The 21429-nt window shown below is 38.6% G+C and overlaps 1 protein-coding gene across 2 annotated transcripts in view; it reads right to left on the bottom strand.

The window, feature by feature from the left end:
• Positions 1-21429, bottom strand: part of WWC3 (WWC family member 3) — a 1641181-nt gene that overhangs the window by 292370 nt on the left and 1327382 nt on the right. For both annotated transcript variants that reach the window (XM_044072574.1, XM_044072573.1), the window contains exon 15: positions 6819-7002. In XM_044072574.1, coding sequence (XP_043928509.1) covers positions 6819-7002 — 184 coding nt within the window. The remainder of the gene's footprint in view (positions 1-6818; positions 7003-21429) is intronic.

Genomic DNA, 21429 nt, shown 5'->3' with positions numbered 1-21429 from the left:
GCAGGTTGCCCTCAGTCAGCCTGATTAACAAAGTCTTGGGTCCTGTGTTGGTTGTTGTCCCTTCTTCTATGACGTCAGGTCATCAGGGATATAAAACATGCAGCCGATGCCATTACATCACTTTTTCTTGCCCCAGATGTCAGGTGCCCCCCAAATGGGGAGCAAAAAAAATACACATATATATATATATATATATATATATATATATATATATATATATATATATATATAAGTATGTAATGCAAAGCACAAACAATATACCTCCAAATAAAAGCAAATACACCCAAAAAGGCTTTTAAGCATAGTAAAAGAAAGGAGAGGTATAGTACGAGAAAAACAGGGTGCTGGAGGGTGGGTAACCAGGACTGCAACAGTGAATACACTCGAACATCTACATTTATGATAAGTGTACACAACTGTACTATGTTCTTTGTGTTTCACTGTTGCAGTCATTACATTTGGGTAGAATCCCAAAGCTATGGTTGGGATGATGGAATTATACAGCATTAGGAGCAGCTATAAGGCCCTGCAGGAAGGCAGTGGAAAAGCCAACTCTGGATTTAGAGTAGAGAGGTAGATGGTAATGCTTGGTAAACGTATGAACTGAGCTCCAGGTAGCAGCTTCTAGAATGTTTCTGGAAAGAACCCCTCTGAGAAAGGCTGCAGAAGTAGATGCAGCCCTGGTGGAATGAGACCTGATTCCCTTGGGGATAGGTTTACCATGGTGCATATAGTAGAAACGAATACAATGGCTTATCCATTTGGAAATAGTCTGCTTTGAAATAGCCTTTCCCTCTGCCCCTGCAGCAAATGTCACCAATAGTTGTTCAGATTTTCTTAGCAATTTCATCCTAAGTAGAATCTGAGTTGTCTGTGTACATCCAATGAATGCAGAATCCACGCACCCTTGTTCTGTGGATTGGGGAAGAAAGTTGGCAGATGAATGCTCTGCTTAAGAGCCACACTGGATACCACCTTAGGCATGAATGATGGATTTGTCCTGAGAGCCACCCTGTTTGGATGAAAAATAATGAAAGACTCCACTGCCATAAGAGCCTGTAATTCTGAAATCCTTCTAGCTGAAGTGACTGCTAAAAGGAAAGCTGTTTTCCAGGATAGAAATTTTATGTATGCAGTAGCGGCTGGCTCAAAAGGAGGGAGAGTGAGTTTTTCCAAAACAAAATTGAGGTCCCATGCAGGAGTTGTTGCTCTCCTGGGAGGTCTTAAATTTTTGGCCCCTCTGAGATACTGCTTTAGCAGAAAATGAGAGAAGACGGGAGGTTCTGTGTTGTAATGAGCTAAAATGGCAGAGGCATGGATTTTTATGGAAGAAAAGGATAGGCCCTCTTGAAGCATCTCAGTTAAGTATTGCAGAATCTGAGGAATATTGGGCATTGCTGTGCTTATTCCTTGTGATTGGTTCCAGGCACAGAATCTTATCATTTGTCAGCATAAGATTTTCTCATACTAGGTCTTCTAGCCTCCAAAATGACATCCATCACTGGTTTTCTGAGGGATGCCAAGGGTGAAATTAGTTGATTAGCCACGCTGCAAGATTCAAAGTTTGGAGCTGAGTGTGCAGAATTTGGTAGTTCTGCTGAGACAGTAGGTAAGGTGTCTGAGGCAGGTGCCACAGAGGAAGGTGTGACACATTGTGTAGGATTGGGTGCCAGTGTTGGCGAGGCCAGTCTGGAGCAATCAGAATCATTTTTGGTTTGTCCTGTTTGACTTTTAATAGAACTTTGGAGAGCAGAGGCAGAGGGGGAAAAGCATTGACTGATAGGTTTTTCCAGCTGAACGATAGAGCATCCACTTTCCAAGCTTTTTTTGTGATGAATTCTTGTTCAGAATTTGTCCAACTGATAGTCCTGGGGTAAGGCAAAAAGATCTATGTCTGGGTTCCCCCATTTGCGTGTCAACATGTTGAAAACTTGTGGCTCCAGTTTCCATTCGTGTGGGTCCATAAGCTTTCTGCTTAGTTCGTCTGCCAGAGTATTTAGCTTTCCTGGCAGGAACTGAGCTTGTAGTTGTATCTGATAGGTCAAGGCCATGTTCCACAATGCCATGGCTAGTCTGCAAAAGGGGTAGGAATGTGTATGCCCCTGCTTGTTTATGTACCACATAACTGTGGTGTTTTGTCTTTATCAGTAATTGTCCTGGATGAAGGTAGTCCTTGAAGGCTGTCAGAGCATTCTGTACAGCTAGCATCTCTTTCTGATTGATATGTAGGTGCATTTGATTTGGGCTCCATTTGCCCTGAATGCACTTCCCTGCCAGATGAGCCCCCCCAAGCATAGTCTGATGCATCTGTTGTTAGGGTTTGGGCGGCAGGGGGTGGAGTGAATGGCAGCCCTTGTTTTGGTGGCAGGCCTCTGCCCACCATAGGAACTACAGTTGCAGGCAAGGTATAATAGGAATCATTGTTTCCAGGCAGTGACAATGTTGACTCCATAAACTTTTTAAGTACTACTGAAGTTTCCTCATATGCAGTCTTGCATATGGAATTAGAAGAATGCAGGAGGTCATGTACCCCAAGGCCTGCAGAATTTGTCTTGCAGATAGCAGGGTTTTTGTGGCCACCTGTTTGAAGTAAGTCATCAATTGAATTTGCTTTTCTGGTGTAAGGTAAGCCATCTGGAGGGTACCAGATGTGATTTCTTTTCGTTTATGGTGTACCCTAGACAAGTTAGAACCCTTTTTACAAACGCCAGATGCTTTAGAAGAATGTCGTTGTTTTCTGCCTGAATTCGACAATCATCCAGGTATGGATATATCTGAATATTTCTTTGCCTGCAAAATGCAATTACTGGTGCCAGGCACTTTGTGAAGACTCTGGATGCAGTAGATAAGCCAAAGGGCAGTGCAGAAAACTGGTAATGCAAGTAGCCTGCTTTGAAATGGAGGTATCTTCTGCAAGATTCCCTGACTGGGATATGCAGGTATGCCTCTTTTAAGTCTAGAGTTACCAACCAGGCATCTTTGCCTAGCATATGTAGTAACTGTTGAAGAGTCAGCATCTTGAATTTTGGTATGACCAGAAATGTGTTTAGAGTGGATAAGTCCAGAACTGGACACCATGATGTGTCTTTTCTGGGTACCAGGAAAAGTCTGGAATAGAAACCTTGTCCCTTTTCCTCTTTTGGAACTGGTTGAATAGCCCCCATGTTCATGAGAGACAGAACTTGTTTTTGGGCCTCTTCCACTGATTTGGGGGCAGATCTGGCCATCTGTTTGGGATTGGCAACGTGTGGAAGTGAAATCTGTATCCCTGGGATACTATATTTAAAACCCATTTGTCCTGGGTAATAAGTTGCCAGTTTCATGCATGAAGTGCTAGTTTTCCCCCCAAAGGGGTGGCTAAGAGGTAAGTGCTTGGTGATTGTAGAGGGAAGTCATTGAGACTGTTTACCATAGGGAGGTGCCTTGTTGCTTACAGATTTGGAGGTGGAGGCACCCCATTGTTTTGTTCTAAAAGTTCCTTGTGACTGAAACCTAGAGCCTTTGGAATGTCTTGATTTGACTTGAGCGGCTCTTGAGGGGACTGGAAAGGACCAGTTCTTAGTAGGCCAGTGTCTACTAAAGCTTGGAGATTGCACTTGTAAGAAATCTTTCACATCATAGATTTAGCTTTATCTTCCATCTTTTTTAACACTTCTTCAGCCTTATTACCAAAGAGATGGTCCTGTTGTAAAGGAGCATCCAACATTTTTGCTTTAACATGGTCAGGCAGAGTTTGCTCTTTGAGCCAAGCATGCCTTCTTAGCACAGAGCCAGTTACAGCAGCCCTGCAAGAGGCCTCCAAAGAATCAAAACCACATTGCAACGTATGTTTTCCAACTTGTTCAGCTGAATGCAATAAATCCTGCAATTCTTTGTTTTCCACACAGTCAGAGATTAACATCATTTTCTGTTTAAGTAGCCCCATGATATGCTGTTGATATTTAAGCATATGAAATTGACAGTTTAAAGCCCTGATTGCAAGGTTGCAGATGTGTAAACCTTCTTACCCCATCTATCCAGTGCCATGGAATCTCTATCAGAAGGAGTAGGATTTTTGGCAGAAGAGGCCTTAATGCCTTTGGGACCCTGAGAAATGGTTTCAGGATCAGCAACAGGGTTTTTGAAAAGAAATTTATGGGAGTCAGGAACCCTGTAGTATCTGTCTGGCTTACAAGGAGCCGGAGGCAGAGAATCAGGAGACATACTAGATTCTGAAAAAGCATCATCAACAATGTCTAGAACAGGAGGTATAGCCAAAGGCCTATGCTGAGGAAGTAGAAGAAAATCCCTAAGTCAGTTTTTAGATTCACAGAAATCCTGACTTTCCCAGTGGAAATGTTCCCTTAAGGCATGTAAAGTTTCCCCAAAAGAAAAATCCTCAGGGGGAGAGGCAGAAGGAATGGAATCCTCTGCATCAGAGTCCTCATAAGTAGGAATAGACAAATCTTGTTCATTAGAAGAGTCAGAAGAAATAGAATCATGTTCAGAAGATTCATAATCAATGTCTTGCCTAGGCCTCTTAGAAGGAGGGGGTTGGCTACCTCTGATCAGAGTAATTAAATCTTCAGCCATTTTGATCATTTGTTTTTTAGGCATAGGGGCCTGCACATGTGGCCCAGGCGTTGTATTGTTAGACATAGATTTAGATTTTGGCCTTAGTTTTGAAGATGGTGTCGGTCTAATATACAAATCTGTAGGCCTGAAAACACCCTCAGAAGCCGGTGCCTGCACAGCGTCTCCGGACCCATCTAAGGTAGAGACATCCGCGGGTTCCATAACTGAAGCATCTCACGGCATACCGGACTCCGAATGGGTCTCAGTAGAGGCCTGCAAATCAGAAGTAGCGGGTATCAGGGGCTGCGAAAGCACCTCACTGAGTACCGGCGACTGGCTTAGGAGAAGAGTCATCGGTTTTAGACCTCAACGGCCTGTCTCTGTCTTTTTCTTTACGTTTTTTAGGTATTAAGGTAGTCGGATTGCTAACCGACAACATTTCTGAATAGTTAAATCTTGAGCCAAAATATTTAGAAGCAAAAATATACCGACGTTTAATCATACGTTGATTAAATTTAGCACAAAACCGACAGCAAGGCACGTTGTGGTCAGGGCCTAGGCAAGGAATACAGTACAAATGAAAATCCTTATGAGGTATTTGCTTCCCACAAGTAATGCAATTATTAACTTTTACTGACATTGGTAAGGAGCAAGAAAATGTTTCCCCAATGGGGTACTTAGCTTTTAGTTGAAGACTTCGTTTCTGAAACTCAAAAACGAAAATTTCAGGAGTCGGCCAACTGACACTTGCGAACTGTTTCTTCTTCAGGCACCGCGCGGCAAGAAAGACTGATGTAATGGCATCGGCTGCATGTTTTATACCCCCTGACATCATGGAAGAAGGGACAGCAACTGACGCAGGACCCAAGACTTTGTTAATCAGGCCAACTGAGGGCAACCTGCCAGCAGATTTCCCAAATGTAATGACTGCAACAGTGAAACACAAAGAACATCAGGATTAAGCTTTCTACTGATGATGAAAAATTAGGTACAGCATTGAAAGATTTGAGGGAGAGCCTAGGCAAATACTTGGAAGAGGTAATCAAGTAGGCAGAGTGCATAAATACATAATAATGCACCTGTGTTACAACAATGCTACTGTGAACTACTTGCCAGGGAAGATTAGAACTGATGTTGAGAACTGGTAAAGAGGTCATTGCTTCTTCTGCTCTATCACTCACTGGTCAAGCCACAACTTGACTCTTGTGTTTAGTTCCTGAAACCTTGGAAAGAGAGTGAAATCAGACTGCTGGAAAGAGTCTAAGTGGAAGACACCACAGGTGTACACTGGAGGCAAAGGAACATATAGGACCAAATATGAGATACTAGAAGAGATGGGGGCCATAACATCAGTGTCCTAGAGAACTGAATGAATTGCCCTGAAAAGGAAGGGAGGAAAATACACAAACTGCAGATTGCATGGACTAATGAGTCTCTGGACCTGTGAAAGCACATCTTCATGGAAATAAATGTGAACATACAGAGGGGATACCAGAAAGGAAGGTGGAGACATACTCCATAAAGGCAATAAGGAGGACACTGGGCAGTGGAGACTGGGAAGACAAGGATTCAGGGAAAGTGGAATACTGAATGCACTTAAAGGCTGTATTACAGAGTTTTACTGGCTCCTCCTGCTTTCCAGCAAATGTACTGTACTTTATACTGAAATGGTGTATGATTTAATGCCCTTTACACCAAAATGGTGCATGGTGTAATTGCCCAGTTTTGTACTGAAATGGTGCATGCTTTATACTTTAAAGTTATATGATGGAATGTGCAATTTTATACTATGTCCATTTTTTAAAGGCAGCTAATCGCTTTATATCAGGTATGCAACAAAGCCAAATTCAGGCACACATTCCATAGGCATGTTTGCCACAGCACAAATTTCTTTTTTCATACACTCTGCACACTTTCTAGCATATGCAAACAAAATCTGAGCAAAGCTTATTAATCCACACCTCCTTCAAATGGCATAACCACTCCACTACAAGTTAAGTAAGATATGGAAACTTGTGTCATCTTCTGATTTTTCACTCATGAAAAATGAAAATTCAGACTGCTTGCATAATGAAACATCAAACATTGTGAGTGTCGGTGTCTATGACACTATCAAAGGTTTGGAGAACATCTCAATATCTACTGCTATGAAATGCTCTCATTTAGAACTATGATTATATGTGATTCACCATACAGTCGCCCTTTCTCTTTCACTCTCTCTGTATCTCTCGGCCATAAAAATTATAAAAAAGAAAAACTTGTACCAGTGTCTCTTCCTGCATTCCATGTCCAACGGAACATATATAGATCTGCAAAGATTTTGATCTCAATTCACTTGGGTGAACAGGAATTCGAAATATTTCATTGAACATTAACTGAGGCTGGATCTCCAGGGCCTTAGAACAATAAGCATCTGTTTCAAGGGGCAGCAAGTACATTCTAGCATATCTAGAAAATAAGCAGAACAAAAAATAAAAATAATGACTACAAATACCTCAGTTTTGTACATTCCACCACAATTTTAAAGGAAAACTGCATGTCAAGCACATTCCCTGATCCCAGAATATATTTTCCTCTCTACAAAATGGTTCCCACATTTCCATTTTCAATAAACAATGCTTTACCTGGTTCTCTCTTTCTTAGGCATGTTGTTGCTCTACAGCTGCTGTGGTATATAGATGTTAAATATGCAAAATTTCACATTATATTTCTTCAGGAAATTGCCTCACTGGTACCTACACTGCACTTAACATTACATTTCATACTTCTGATTCAGGAAAAAGCCCACACATCAAAATGACTGAAATCCTGCCTTCCTCTCCTCCCATTAGAGGCTGTAAAGCTGACACGAGTACCTGGGAATACATACTTCACTCATATTTTTGTTGAATCAAATAGTGCAGAAAACAGTGCCACAGAAAGAAGACAAAGATCCTAAAACACAATGAAACTGGCTATGTTATTGAAAACTGCCAACAGTTGAGTAGGTATCAATGCAAGCATGAGCGACTAATGTCTCTGGATATAACAGTGATTTAGTTAAAAAATTCTTACACTTAAAAAAAAATTAACCATCTTAGCGATTGCTTGTAGAGGACACGAGATTCTTAATGAGGTAGCTCGGAGTACTCCCATTCAAAATGAATGAAGAAATGGCCTGAAAGAAAATGAACTATAACAAAATGTCACATTGTGGGAACAGAGTGTATTATGGTAAAGGGAAACCTTGGAAAACATACTACCAATATCTAAAACAGTTCAACTTCCTACTAGTGAACAGAAGAGATTGAGAGGGTTTGATTTAGATCACACTATCATATCAAGGAGATATGGAGGGGGTGTCCTAAAGAAAGGAGAGGGAGTGAGATAGAGTAAGCAAACCATAGGGCCCAACTACTCCCTGGGGGCATGAAAGTATATTGTCAATACTTCTTCACTAAAAGCACTTTGGACAACTGGAATGGACAATAGGCAGATAATTCACAGAAGCATTTTTTGAGTAGGCTGTGGATGCAGAATTGATTGAGGCTTTCAAAAGGGCACATGCAAGTGTAGGAGACATGAGGTAAAAAGAAATGGACCACTGGACGAGAGGTAGTTTGCTGAATGCTTTTTAAACACCAGACTCCACAGGTTTATTATCTATTTTTGCCACTAACTTGAATATAACATAATATAATCATTTATCCAAAAAACAAAATCCTGTCAAAATATAATTCAGAATTAGTTTCCAGTTACAATCATCAAATGGTGTGGCTAATGTGCAGGTTTCCTGCAATAAACAAGCAGTAATAGCCAGCTGATTAATACCTTCAACATCCTGTAGTGGAGGCTTATGGGAAATATGCAAATGCTCCTTCCAAAGTACAGCAAAAGTATCTATTTATGCTACACAGAAAAACTCAGGAAAAGGCAAAACATGGCATGCCTGCAGCTAGTGGGGTTTGGCTTTACTGGCCTGAAGGATTTAGTAAAACTTAAAAAAACAAAAGTGAAAAGTCATAAGCTTGTAGCTGAAATACTGGCATGTCTTTAAGCGTCTATATCATAACATCAACAGCTTAGGTTGTCGAATCCAAAAACATCAACACCTAACCGGCGAAAGTTTACAATAGCAAATGGCCACATAATAAAATTCTTTCCTCTGAAAAGAATTCGAGTGGTCGTCCGTAAACAAAATAAACAAACACACCCAAATATAGTGGGGGACTTCACCCCCCACCCCCAACCCCCAACTAAATATACCAACTCCGAGATCACTCTACAGTGGGAAAAGGGCAAATCCCCGATAACGGCCACGCAAATTCTTTCCCGAAGAAAGAATTCAATAAAAGTTGCCGTTCGCTACTGTAAGCTTTCGACAATTAGGTGTCGATGTATAAGCATTCAACAGCCTAAGCTGTCGACAATACAACAGGAACCCGTCCTTAAGAGATCATTTGCTTGTATCCCACAGGCCTTTTATACAATGAAGACTCCAGCTTAGCTATGTTTTCCTTGGAGTTTTTACAAAACGGTTTATCTGTGTGACCTTTTTACCCTATGACTTGGAGGTTATCCATGATATTTTGCAGAGACCTTAATGTTTAAAGACTTCAGGATTTCTCTTAAACTCTTGTCTTTCCAAAGTATAGCCAAACAATCCAATTATGCTGTAATGAAGAGCTCAAAAAAAGGGCACATCTATGTGGCTTTTTTATCATTTGGCTTGGATATTATGTTACACACACACACACAAGTATATAGTCACATATGCATACACATTGCATATGCATGTGTATGTACATGTTACATATACACACACACGCACAAGTATATATATATATATATATATATATATATATATATATATATATATATTGTAATTGCATATATATAATTTTTATGCATTTAACATTTGTTAACAGGGTAGGTGAACTGGTTTGGTTCATGGACCCTTTTATGTCACGACCTGGGCCACAGAGGCCAGATATTGTAACACAACATAAATGTAAAACTATTTACTTAGGCATTGGCAGTGGCACAGTTGTAGATGCAGTACATGATTGAATTTTTATTTAAGAACAGAACATTTTGAATTTTCAGGTATATACAGTTCACTACTTACACAGCAACTTAACTTACAGTCCCTTTCCAAAAGAAGCATTTCAGTGAATATAATAAAGCCAACAGATGGAATATAAAGGTTCATAGTAATATACTAGGCTAATGAACACCAGGGCCTTTATAAGCCTAGCCATGCAATCCAACCCAATTGTGTCCCTATTTATCATGTGCATTTATTACGAGGGGTATGTTAGTAAAGAAGTTTCTAGAAGTTATGAGGGACAGTATGTTAGTTTGGGCATAACTGTCTGCCTCTGTCTATCAGAGACATTGGGTGAAGCTTCAGGGTGAATTTCTGATTTCCCATCCATTGGTCAAGGTTACACTTAAATAGGGTTAGAGATGAACTCTGCTTCCCATTGATGGGGTGCCTGTTCCAGAACATAGGTATCCACTTAGACACATATCTGTTTCACCAATGTGTCTTATTTAAGTCACAAGCAAAATTTAAATCATTGGATCTAGTGGTTCTGATGCTGTTCATTTTGTGGATGTGTAAAAAGTCCATCAGAGCTGGATTCGAGGATGTCTAGTATGCCAGGCATAGATTGCCTCTTAGTAACCTGTAAGAGACAGAGTAAAGAGATTGGGCTTTAAGGCAATCTGTATAGAACAATGTGTTATACAGCCTGGATTGTTCTGGTAAGGACTATTTGAGGGCATTCCAACTGTTGCATATGCCTGGTCAGGTACATGCCGAAGGAAGCACTATACTCAGTGATGGGTATGGCAAAGGCTGCATAAAGTTAGAGTCCTTGGACCTGGACGCCATGCCTTTACATATAAGCTGGGTGATACAGAATTATTTTCTTACAACCTTGGCCACATGTTGTTCAAAGGCCAGTTTACTGTCTACATATGTTTCCAGCTCCCTGTCTACTGGGTCAGCTCTTATGGGTGCCCTATCAATGAAGTAATTAACCTTGGTGGCAGTTTTCCCAAAAGGCACTATAGAGAATTTCTTGGCATATAATTGCCCCTTCCCTTATAGGTGTTTTCTAGCCTACATCTCTGAAGCACTTCCAGGAATGCTACATTATCAGATATGTTTAGTTGTAGTTTGACACTAGTAAGTTTTTTTCACTTATTTTATTCCTTCTGAGAATTTGTTCTAAATGGAAGGTGCATTTCTAGCGAAGGCTTTTTCAGTAGTGGCTAATTTGTAAGGGGGTCTGTCTAACTGTATTTCTAAGAGTACAGTTACAATCCCTAGTAAAGAGTCTAGTTTTTAAAGGTGGAAAGCATGGAGCTTGTAAATGACAATGCCAAGCAGCAGTGCATTTCTTCCTAAAACTGTAAGCCATCTACCATTCTTTACTGTAGTGCAGCGGTGTTTTTTTATTGTTAGCTAGGTTGGTCAAGTGTAGTACTTCACTCTTGGTGATTTGTAATGATGTTGTGTTAGCAATTAAGTTTACAACAGAAACAAGCAATCTGTATCCGATCTTAGGAATAAGTACACTGATGACTGTGGAGCATCTGGGTTCCTGAATAAGGAGATTGTATGTGTTATAAGTTGTCCTAATACTTTGTTAACTTGGATCTCTATATGAGAGGAAAGAGAGAGAACTGGATCAAACAATTCCTATATCTCTATTTTTATTTTATTTTATTTTTTATTTTATATTTGTTTACTGGGAAAGTCCCACTGGGCACAGGTCCTTTTTCATCTGAGACCCGTGGAGAAAACTCCAGTAATAAAAATGTACAATTTTGAAATACAAACACAAATACCAGGAATAGCAAACACATAGACAAGAAGAAAGCAGCAGTAAAAAGTAGTACATTTTCATAGACACATATGGGAGAAACAGTGAATAAAGTTAAACGATTTAAGCAGAGATTCACAAATGTCTATTCCATGAATTACCTTACTATTAAAGATGAGATATGTAAAGAATAAGCTCTACAGTTAGATACATTCACATGAGCATTCAATAAGGACTGTATCAACCACAGTAAGCAATACAATTTAGAGATACATAAAGGCAGTTTACCTACAGGTTAGTAGAGAGAGTAAGGGGGGGTGTCTATCCAGGAGTGTTACAAGGGCATAGCCAAGTGTCTTTGAAGTATGACTTAAGAAGCCTATTAAATTGTGAAATGAAGCTATTTGCAGTTACAAGGGTTGGAAGTTTATTCCATATTTTAGGAATGTAGTTTGAGAAGAGAGAATTCCCTGCAAGGTTGTTGGCCTTGGTTGTGTCTAAAAGGTATAGGTTACCAGAGAGGAGACAGCGAGGGCTTTTGTATGAAAGTATAATATTTTGGAGAGCAGGAGTTTTATCATGTTGTTGAAGAATTGTGTGTGCAAGGGGAAGTTGGTTAAAGCATGGAAGGTAAGGAAGTTCAAGCCAATTTAGTTGTTTAAGACATGTACAGTGATGTGACCTATAGGAGGTGTTGTAAATTTTGCTGTTTTATTATAGCAAGTTTCTAGTTTGATTAAGTCTGTTTTGCAAAGGTTGGCTAGTATTGTGGAGGCACAGAGGAGGGTTAATTGGAGGTGTGTATGGGCTATGGTAGCTTTTGTGGTTTTTGTTAGAAATAGTTTGTTACGGTATTCGAGACCAAGTTTCTTGTGGACCTTCTTGATGGCTTGGGCTATGTGTATACCAAATTTTAGGTTATTGTCAATTTCTACCCCAAGCAGTTTAGTGTGTGGTACTGTGTTGATCACGGTTTTATTTTCGGACAAGATAGTAAATAAGTGTGAAGATGAGAGATGTCTAATTAAGCTGAAGAGAAGGAGTTAAGTTTTATTAGGATTTAGAATGAGTTTGGAGTTAGTGAGCTATGTTTTGACAGACAGGAAAGAATCTTGGATTAAGGTATGGAGATCTTGTAGTGTGGAGCTGCACATATTAGGGTAGAGTCGTCTGCATATTGAACTACAGAAGAATGAGGTGTGGAGGTGCTGAGTTGGTTGGTAAATATACAGAAAAGTAGAGGACCTAAGATGGAGCCTTGAGGAACCCCTTCGAGAACTGTGAGAAGAGGGGAGAGTTGATTTTGCCACTGAACGGCTTGTAGTCACCCAGTTATGTAGTTTTGGAACCATGTGATACTACAGTTACTAATGTTTAAGGTGGAGAGAATGTAATAAGTTTATTGTGATCTACTATATCAAAGGCTTTGGACAGGTCTAAGAATATTGAAGATACATACTGTCCATTATTCCTATGTTGCTTAACAATATTAGTAAAGGACATTAGTGCGGTAGTGGTGCTGTGATATGGTCGAAAGTCATGTTGAGTGTGTGATAACAGTTTGTGAGTGAGAAGGTGGTTCATTAATTGGGTATGGACTACTCTTTCTAGTATTTTGGACAAGGTTGATAGGATGGGAATAGGATGGTAATTTGTGAAGTCTGTGGAATTACCTCCTTTGTGTAGTGGCAGTATGTGGGAGGTTTTCCAAATACTGGGAACATGATTTTCAGATATGGACCTGTTTATAAGAATGACTACTGGGTAAGATATAGCATCAGTGGCAATTTTTAGAAAGTCAGCAGAAAGATTAATTGCAGCTAATGTGGTTGATTTCAGTTTTTTTTAAGGGTTTTTTAAATGTATTTAACAGATACTGGGTGTAAGCTAAAGTGTGGGATATTATTATGGGAGGAGGTACTTAGTTGGGGAAGCGGAGATGTGGGGTTGTTGATGTTATTCTGAGAGTTTGCCAGGGCTTGAATAGTTTCTGTAAAGTATTTATTGAACTGGTTTGCTATATTGTTAGAATTGTTAATTGTTGTTAGGTTAGGGGTAGCTGAATTACCTGGATGAAGTATGTTATTGATAGCTGTCCAAAATTTTTGAAGCTGTTTTGAATGTATATTCTGAATGTTGTGCTAGTAGTTGATTTTATCTGATTTCACTAATTTCTTTGCTTTGTTATGCAACTCAAGTAATTTTTGTCCAGCTAGTTGGGTTTTATTTTTGTGAAGATGTTCCCATGCCTTGTCTTTAGCCTTTAATAGTGATCTACATTCTTTAGTCAGCCAAGGTGCATAATTGGGTTTAATTCTGATAGGTCTGTGTGGCGAGTGGTGGTTTACTACATTTAGGAAGGTAGTATTGGAGGTGCTTATTGCATCCTCTAGTGATAGTTGTTTTAGTGAATCCCAGTTGCAACTATTTACTGCAGAAATGAAATTGCTTGAGTTAAAGTTTCTTTTGTCTCTGATTAGCAGTATGTGGTCTGGATGGATTGGGGAGTGCATGCTTGAAGTAGAAAGCTTGGGTGATGGTCACTTAGGCTACTGGGAATACAGCCTGTTTGAAATGCTAGGGAAGGACTGCTAACAAAAATCCAGTCAAGGATTGACTGTCGTTTAGAAGATTTTTCAGTCCTAGTAGGAGATGTGATTAGTTGGAAGAATCTTATAGGTTCATAGGTTCATATAGGCATAGAAGCCTAGCCCATAGTTTTGTGGCTTATGCCCCCCTTGATTTATGGGGAATATACCCCTTACCTTGGCATTACCTCTGTCCTACTCTATCGAGCTGTTATTCTGTATGTATATCTCCCACTCCTTATATAATCTATCTCCCATCTTTTGATCTCCATCCATTGGTCAAGATTTCATATGCAGGGCATTCTCTCCACATCTGCCGCACATTTGCAGGATTGACATTATCCTGAGGGGGAGTCTTTGGGTGATGAATCTATCCCTTGAAGTGTCATGCTTAAAAGTCTCGCCTTGTGGTCTCCGTGGATCGATCTGAATTCTGCCTAGAAAGCATATTCATCATGACATGGTTTGACATGGCCTTGTATGTTAGGCAAATGTTAGGCCTCTGGGCAAGCGATGGCGACTGAAAGAGCTGGAGTTCTTTTCAGTCGACAGCATAGGACAGATGTTTGAGACCCCTTTTGGTTTTGGTGAGGAACTTTTGTGGCCTCTCAAGCTGCTGCAAGTGTCGGGTCAGATACATTCAATGGGGGGGGGTCAACATCAATCATGAGTCTGATGGATGAGTACAGGAGACTGATGAGTCCTTTGATCTGATGGAGAATCCCCTTCATGATAATGGGCAATGTAGAAGGTCTTCCTAACTACTTTGGCTTTGGCTACATCGAATGACAGACACACTACTATCAACCTGAGTCCTGAGTCCCTCTTCCTCTTCTGTGCTCAGTGCCACCTATTTGGTAGCTAGGGGTAACCTTGTTTTTCCCGAAGGGTATGACTATGCATTTTTTGGCATTTAACTTTGGAGGTTAAGGTGGTCTGCTGGATTTTGTGAGGAGCAGTTCAGCCATCAATATTGAAGTCACCTAGCAGGATAGTTTCTTGTGGTAGTGATGTGGTGATCCAATGGAATAAATTTTCCAAGGTGGGGATATTTCTACCAGGTGGAATATAACCTCCTATGATGTTAATGTGCTTTTTGGGGTTAATCTTTAATTTGGCAAACAGAAGTTCAGAATTATCAAAGTCAGGGATAGATATATATTGATGGTCAAGTATTAGGTGATTTTTGGAGAGGATTGCTACTCTTCCACCCTTTCTTGTTAACCTGTCTTTATGCAGAATATTATAACCAGAAGCTGCTACTTCACTGTTGTTATTGTTGGGTTTAAGCCATGTTTCGGTTAATATTACTACATCTGGGGATTAATGAGATAGTAGGACATGCAGGTCATGAATTTTATTAGCAATACTTCTTGCGTTCATGTTAGGGAGGAGTAGAGATGACTTATTGTTTTGGTGTAGTGGTCCTATGTTGATAGTGTTTGAGCTACTTATTACATTGCATGTTGACATGGGGCCAGGGTTGGGGTGTATGTCCCCGGATTGACCTAACAGATTAAGAATGTATGAGTAGAGTTTCATAATTGTATTAATTAGTTTTTCATTTCTTTGAGAGTTGGGAGAAAAGTTCCTTGGTAGAAGGAATCTTTTTAGATGATAGTCAGTGTTGGTGATGGAGAACGGAGTAGGTATTATAGTATAGTATGTAGGATTGCTTAGGTATGCCAGGAATGAGAATTAGTATTTTGTAGAATAATATGGTATGATGTGATGAAACATAAGAGCAGTAAGATTCCAGCATGACAGTGTGGAGGAGAGTTATTTGAAAGTAGCTCATGGTGAGGAAAGGCAGTTAGAATGAGACTATTGTGTGCATAACAAGAGTAGTGTGTTAGTATAGGGTCTATTGGTAGCGAAGAGGTTATATGAGTGAGTAAGAGTCTATTTGCAGCAGGGGCTTAATTAATATATTTAACTACTAGTGATGTGGAGTATGTGTGGAGTAAATTGTGATCTTCAATTAACACATGTAGGTGTGGTCTGGATGGGTGATTGCAGGGTATGTGGGAAGGGTTGCTAGGTATAAATCTAATTGACGTGGGGGTGGACGGGAATGGGGGTATGGTAGGCGAGCAGACTGAGCCTGAGTGAAGCAAGGGGAATGGAGAGGGATGGCCCAGCCTCCTTGCGCAGCACTGAAGAAGAAAACAATCAGTAAGGTAAGCTATGTCTGACAAATAGAGCTGGAATACAGGGGGTGTTTTTATAGGGTATTAGTAGGAGAGGGATAGAAGGACAAGTAGGTAATGGAAGCGGAGAAGGAATATAGGAACAACTAAGATGTTTTATATGGAGGTCAGAGTAATAAAGCTAGAGGGGAAAATAATATTGGCAGGCTCTAACCCTAATTGTTACAAAGGCTATCAGTAAAAGGAAACAGGGGATGTTAGACTGAAGAACGGGAAATTAAGGGGATATGAACTGAAGTGTGCTTGGGAGACAAGAGGGGGTGATGTACTTTGGAACTGGAACAGAGACGAAGGTACACAGACAGAAATCACAGGAGCAATACCAAATCACATACATTCACTATAAGAGGACGAGGCTCCAGAATAGTAGGTCCGGAATTTCACCAATAGGATTATAAATTCCCAGAGGTCAAACTTGGCTTGGGGTTCACTGAGTCAACTAAGGCAGAGGCAGAATTCAGGTAATGGAGTACCTCCTAATAAGAGTAGAGAGAATAGATGTTAAGTACTATTAGTAGGGATTAGCTGGACAATTAAAATCGAAGGAAAGGGTGACTAGCTTAATTATCTGTTGGGTATTTACAAGACATGATGCAAACAAGTGCTAAATAAAATTGGCTACTACTAGCTTAATAAAATTGGCTATTACCAGTTTATAAGAGAAAGAAGATGTGGTTGATACACTTAGCAGTAAGGAGCTTGGATATTACACCAATAATACAGTCCTACCAGTGAACTTGAATTGCATTAAACTGTTGTAGACAAAATGTTAAAAAGAAGATCAGTGATAGCAGGCATGAGGGTATATTCAATTTTTCAAGCTATAGCAAACAACATGATAGGAGTCTTGCTGGTATTTACAATTTTTTTGTTAAATAAATAATTGCAAGGTACTTCAAAATCAAACTGCAACTTTGTAGAGATTTCATGAGGTGACTTCCCATGCCTAGTGGACACTACATCATCTGCATACATTATGTAGTCAAGTGATAGGATGTCCCAAGGAAAACTGTTAACAGACAATGAGAACAGAAGTGGTCCAACTGCTGATCCTTGCAGTACTCTGCAGGAAATGTTTTCCATTTACTGAGGAATCACAAGCTCTATATACAATGAAGTGTCTACTGGATAGGTATTTGTAAAACTATTCTATAACCTATGGAGATAATATGATGTCTGTAACTACTCTCAGCTGACTGTTTTGATGGCTATTTTGAGATAAAGAAATATTTTACAGGTCATCAGGCCTTCAACCATATTGCTCTCAATTGATTGTTTTGAAGGCTCTTTTGAGATAATGAAATATTGTACATGTCATCAGATCTTGATCCATATTGTTGTAAATTTTATCAGTGAGCATATATAGCATATTTAAGGTACTATAATTGGGACAGAAACTGTGTTGCTTCACAGCTAGTATATCATACTTAGAAAGATATTCTAGTGTCTCTTCAAAAATGATCTTATTCAAGAAGTTTTGCTAGTGGGCATAGGTTGGCAATCTGTTTCTCCCTGTGGTTTAGGGAGATGTACAATTAGTGTATGTTTAAAAGTTAATACTATATATGCACTACGTGGACAATGCCAGAATGCCCAACCAATCAGCTGTAAAATGTGTGGAGTTACAGTTTTGAGGCAATCTTGAAAGAGGACAATTCCTACCTGCCTAAGTGGAGAATCCCTCACCCCCTTACAAATGAGGAAGAAAAAAAAGAAAGGAAGGCGAGAGAGTTTTCAGACAAAGGTGGGAAATGTTCTGGACAGATACATAGGCGTCGGCCTGTAGAGCATGACAGACTGAGTACTACACACTTCATCCTTTCAAGTGATATAGGCATTGGACTACAGGTTATCTGCACTGAAATCTGAGTCATTTACCTGAAGTAAAATGTGAGTATTCTCTATAACATGGTATAGTTGGTGATGGCATTGTAAATAATCTGCACTGCAAAAAGTAACTTTAAATAAATGACACTGAATCCACACAGTTAGTGTCCAGAGTGTTTGCTAATATTACATTGGTGAAGAATGTGGGCAAAGTTTGGTTTCACTACATCAAGCTATAACATATGTTGATTCTTACATTGGTGGCTGTAAATGCAAATTCATTATGAGGTGATTTCCCCATCTGTAGAAAATGAGAGTCATGTGTATATATCATGAGGAATTGTTACTTTTTCTCTTTGGGCAAACAGTAAATTCTGTCAAGTTACTGCTAGTTTAATAACAGTGAAATTCAAAGCACATTGCTCAGTTAATTTCTACTTGAATGAAAGAGTAAATCTTTTTTGTCACACCCAGAGAGAAAGAGAGTGACAGAAGCAAAACACTGAATCAGAGAGAAGTAAAAGCAATTATTTGTTAAACCAGCTTAAAAAAAGAAGTGAATGGCACGTCTAGCAGTGTCAGAATGACCAAATAATAAATACTGTTAAAGTGCTTTTTTAAGAAGTAGAATATTGTTTTATTTTTAGCAATGTAAATACTTTATTAAAAACTTTTTTTTCAGTGTAATACTCTGTGCAGTCCCCAAGCATAGTGCACTTGATAATTCGGCAGCAACTGATGGTACAATCATTTTGTAATTATACGCTCATACAATACTCATAAAACTGTCTCATGTCAGACAGGCAGTGCTTACATTCAATAATCAATAACTTGGCATTGTTAAATATGCAAATCAAGTATCACAATTCAGTCTTAATCCCATGTTTTATTTAATATTGCTCATTAGAAAAAACAGTTAAACTTATAAATTAACTATTTACAACCCAATTTGAGATTACAAATTAATTAGTGAATATATCATTTTATTTGCACTCAACTACAAGTATTACTGGCTACAATACTGATTTCTCAACTTGGATTGGGATCTACTTTATTAACTAGACACACATCTTAGGTACTCTGCTCTGTATCATAATCTTCAAACTACAAGACAACATCGTATCTAGCCCATTTTTATTACAATGAAGTTGTGTTTCTGATCTCTGATAGTTCCTACTTCCACATTTTTTAAACTCTGTAATCATTTTTTCACCCCTCTTACTTATAGTTTGTCTCTGTCTTTCCATTTTCTAGTTATAGCTTTTTAAGCCACTATCAATACTAACAATAGTAACACTTTCACTTCTTTAGTGCATTATTTTACAGCAACTCAACAAAAACGTCTCTACAATGAGGTTAAATTATCTTAGCATGTTACTCAAATCATTCTGTAGCAAAGCAACTACTTGCATTACCAGAATATATGCTCCCAAAAACCCCTTTCTGAACCATCACCAATATATGCTTCTTGTCTTGTGAGGATATTTTTCAACTTTCACAGGAATATAGAAATATTTGTGTAAACACTTCTATGACAAAATTCATTTTTTCTCCATTTGCTCATCTATAATATGTATATTTAATCAACCACTCCATGCTATTTAACCTTTGTAGATTTTTCTTCTCAAATCTAATATTGCCTTATGTACTCTTCTTATCACTCATTTCTGGTCATTTATTTCTGCTCTACCTCAGTTATAAACTCTACTATATGTAGATTACCAAAACTAACCTTCCAACCCCTGCATATCTTCCTTGAACTCTAACATTAGACCTATAAATGAAAGTTCAATAACCCGTCCCCAAATCTTGTCTGGCTTTACCACATTTTATTACTGCAATTTCTTTTATAACCTGTACCCAAAATCTTGGTTCTTTTTCTCCTCTTTTCTTAAAATGCTCATGATTTTTTCCTGTGTCTTTCTTATAACTATATGGTATAACATATTGAAGTTATTCTATTTTTCAAGGATCTAATTACCTTTAATATAAAGATTTGCTTAATTTTTATGTATATAAAGTTATACAAAATGTTATTTATATTAATTTACTGGAACTGCCTAAATGCCTATCTTACTTCATTGGGCGTGATATCTATCATGTGCTTCTATATGTGCATATAATCTTACCTGAATCAAATACATTAATCTATGTTGTGTGACATGATAGTATGCCTCCAATTGTGGAAGCCCTAATCCATCCTGTTCGTTTCTAAGTATTAGTTTTTCCTTACCTTTTCCCTTTTGTTGTCCCAAAAGAACTCCTTAATTTCATTTATTTTAATATTTTTTCACATTTAGTCTCTAAGGCGATACATACTGGTTCAAAGGTAAGCACTAGGCTACCTGCCGTTGTGGGCTATTTTCAGTCTAGTCAGTTTCGGTTGTGATGCTGAATTAACCTGACTTACATATAGAATCAATGTGTACAAAAACATCTTACTCACTTGGGTCTTATTCAATGTCCATAAATACAGTTTCCATTGTCTTATTTATAATCTTTTGAGTAGTTTCCTCTGACATTTACTTAGATGCTTACTCAACATCCCATTTCTGCCAAATCCCCAAATATCGTATCCTGTCATGATACCACAAAAAGACAGAGTGCATCAAGTCAGGTTTTGGGACATAGTTCATTACTATAGCCTTTGGTTTTGCTTCATTTACTTTCTATCCAACTACACTATTAAAATATTTAAGTTTCTTAGTATTGTTAAGTGTCTTGGTAAAGTAATATTAAATAAATGGACGACTGCTTACTAAGATATGCACAGTGAATGAACTAAGCTTATTAAAAATGTTACTTCAATATAAAGCATGTACTCCAGAAAGAAATTACTAAGTCAAGTAAGTTGATGCAGTTTAAATGCAAAACTGAAATCAATGAACTGTAATACTGTAATAGTAAATAATCTGTGATTTGTGGAAAATCTATGGAAATGTCCCTAGTAAATGTAAAGAGTGGAAAAGCAGTATGCTTAAAACTGATCCACTAACTGATAAACTGACAGTTAGAAAAACTTTATGGCAAAACAGTCTATGTTTGACAGAAAGTGCATGCTGCCATGCAAAAGGTCAATGAATGCTGATGCCAGTCTGCAGCTGTTGGCTGTGACCTGTTCAGAATCTGTAGCATCATATCCTCAACTCTATTAAAAGTGCAAAAAAACAATCAAGTCACTTCATTTCAGCACATGCTCATAACATCATTTCACATACTTATATATATAAAAAAAAAAAATCACATATAACATAAAACTCTTACGCAAAACCTATAAGGTTAAACATTAAAGTATATACATTTCTAAAAACATTCCTAAATAACATAACTATATTAGTACATTAAATGTTTGATTAATAATTTATTACATTATTGCTTATGAAGCACTTATATTATAATCTGCCCTTAAATTTAACTGCTGATGAAATTCTGTCA

This window comes from Protopterus annectens, chromosome 5.part0 (assembly GCF_019279795.1).
Source record: "Protopterus annectens isolate FY-2018-M chromosome 5.part0, PAN1.0, whole genome shotgun sequence".
NCBI lineage: Eukaryota > Metazoa > Chordata > Ceratodontiformes > Protopteridae > Protopterus > Protopterus annectens.
This window is presented reverse-complemented; position numbering and strand designations above follow the sequence as displayed.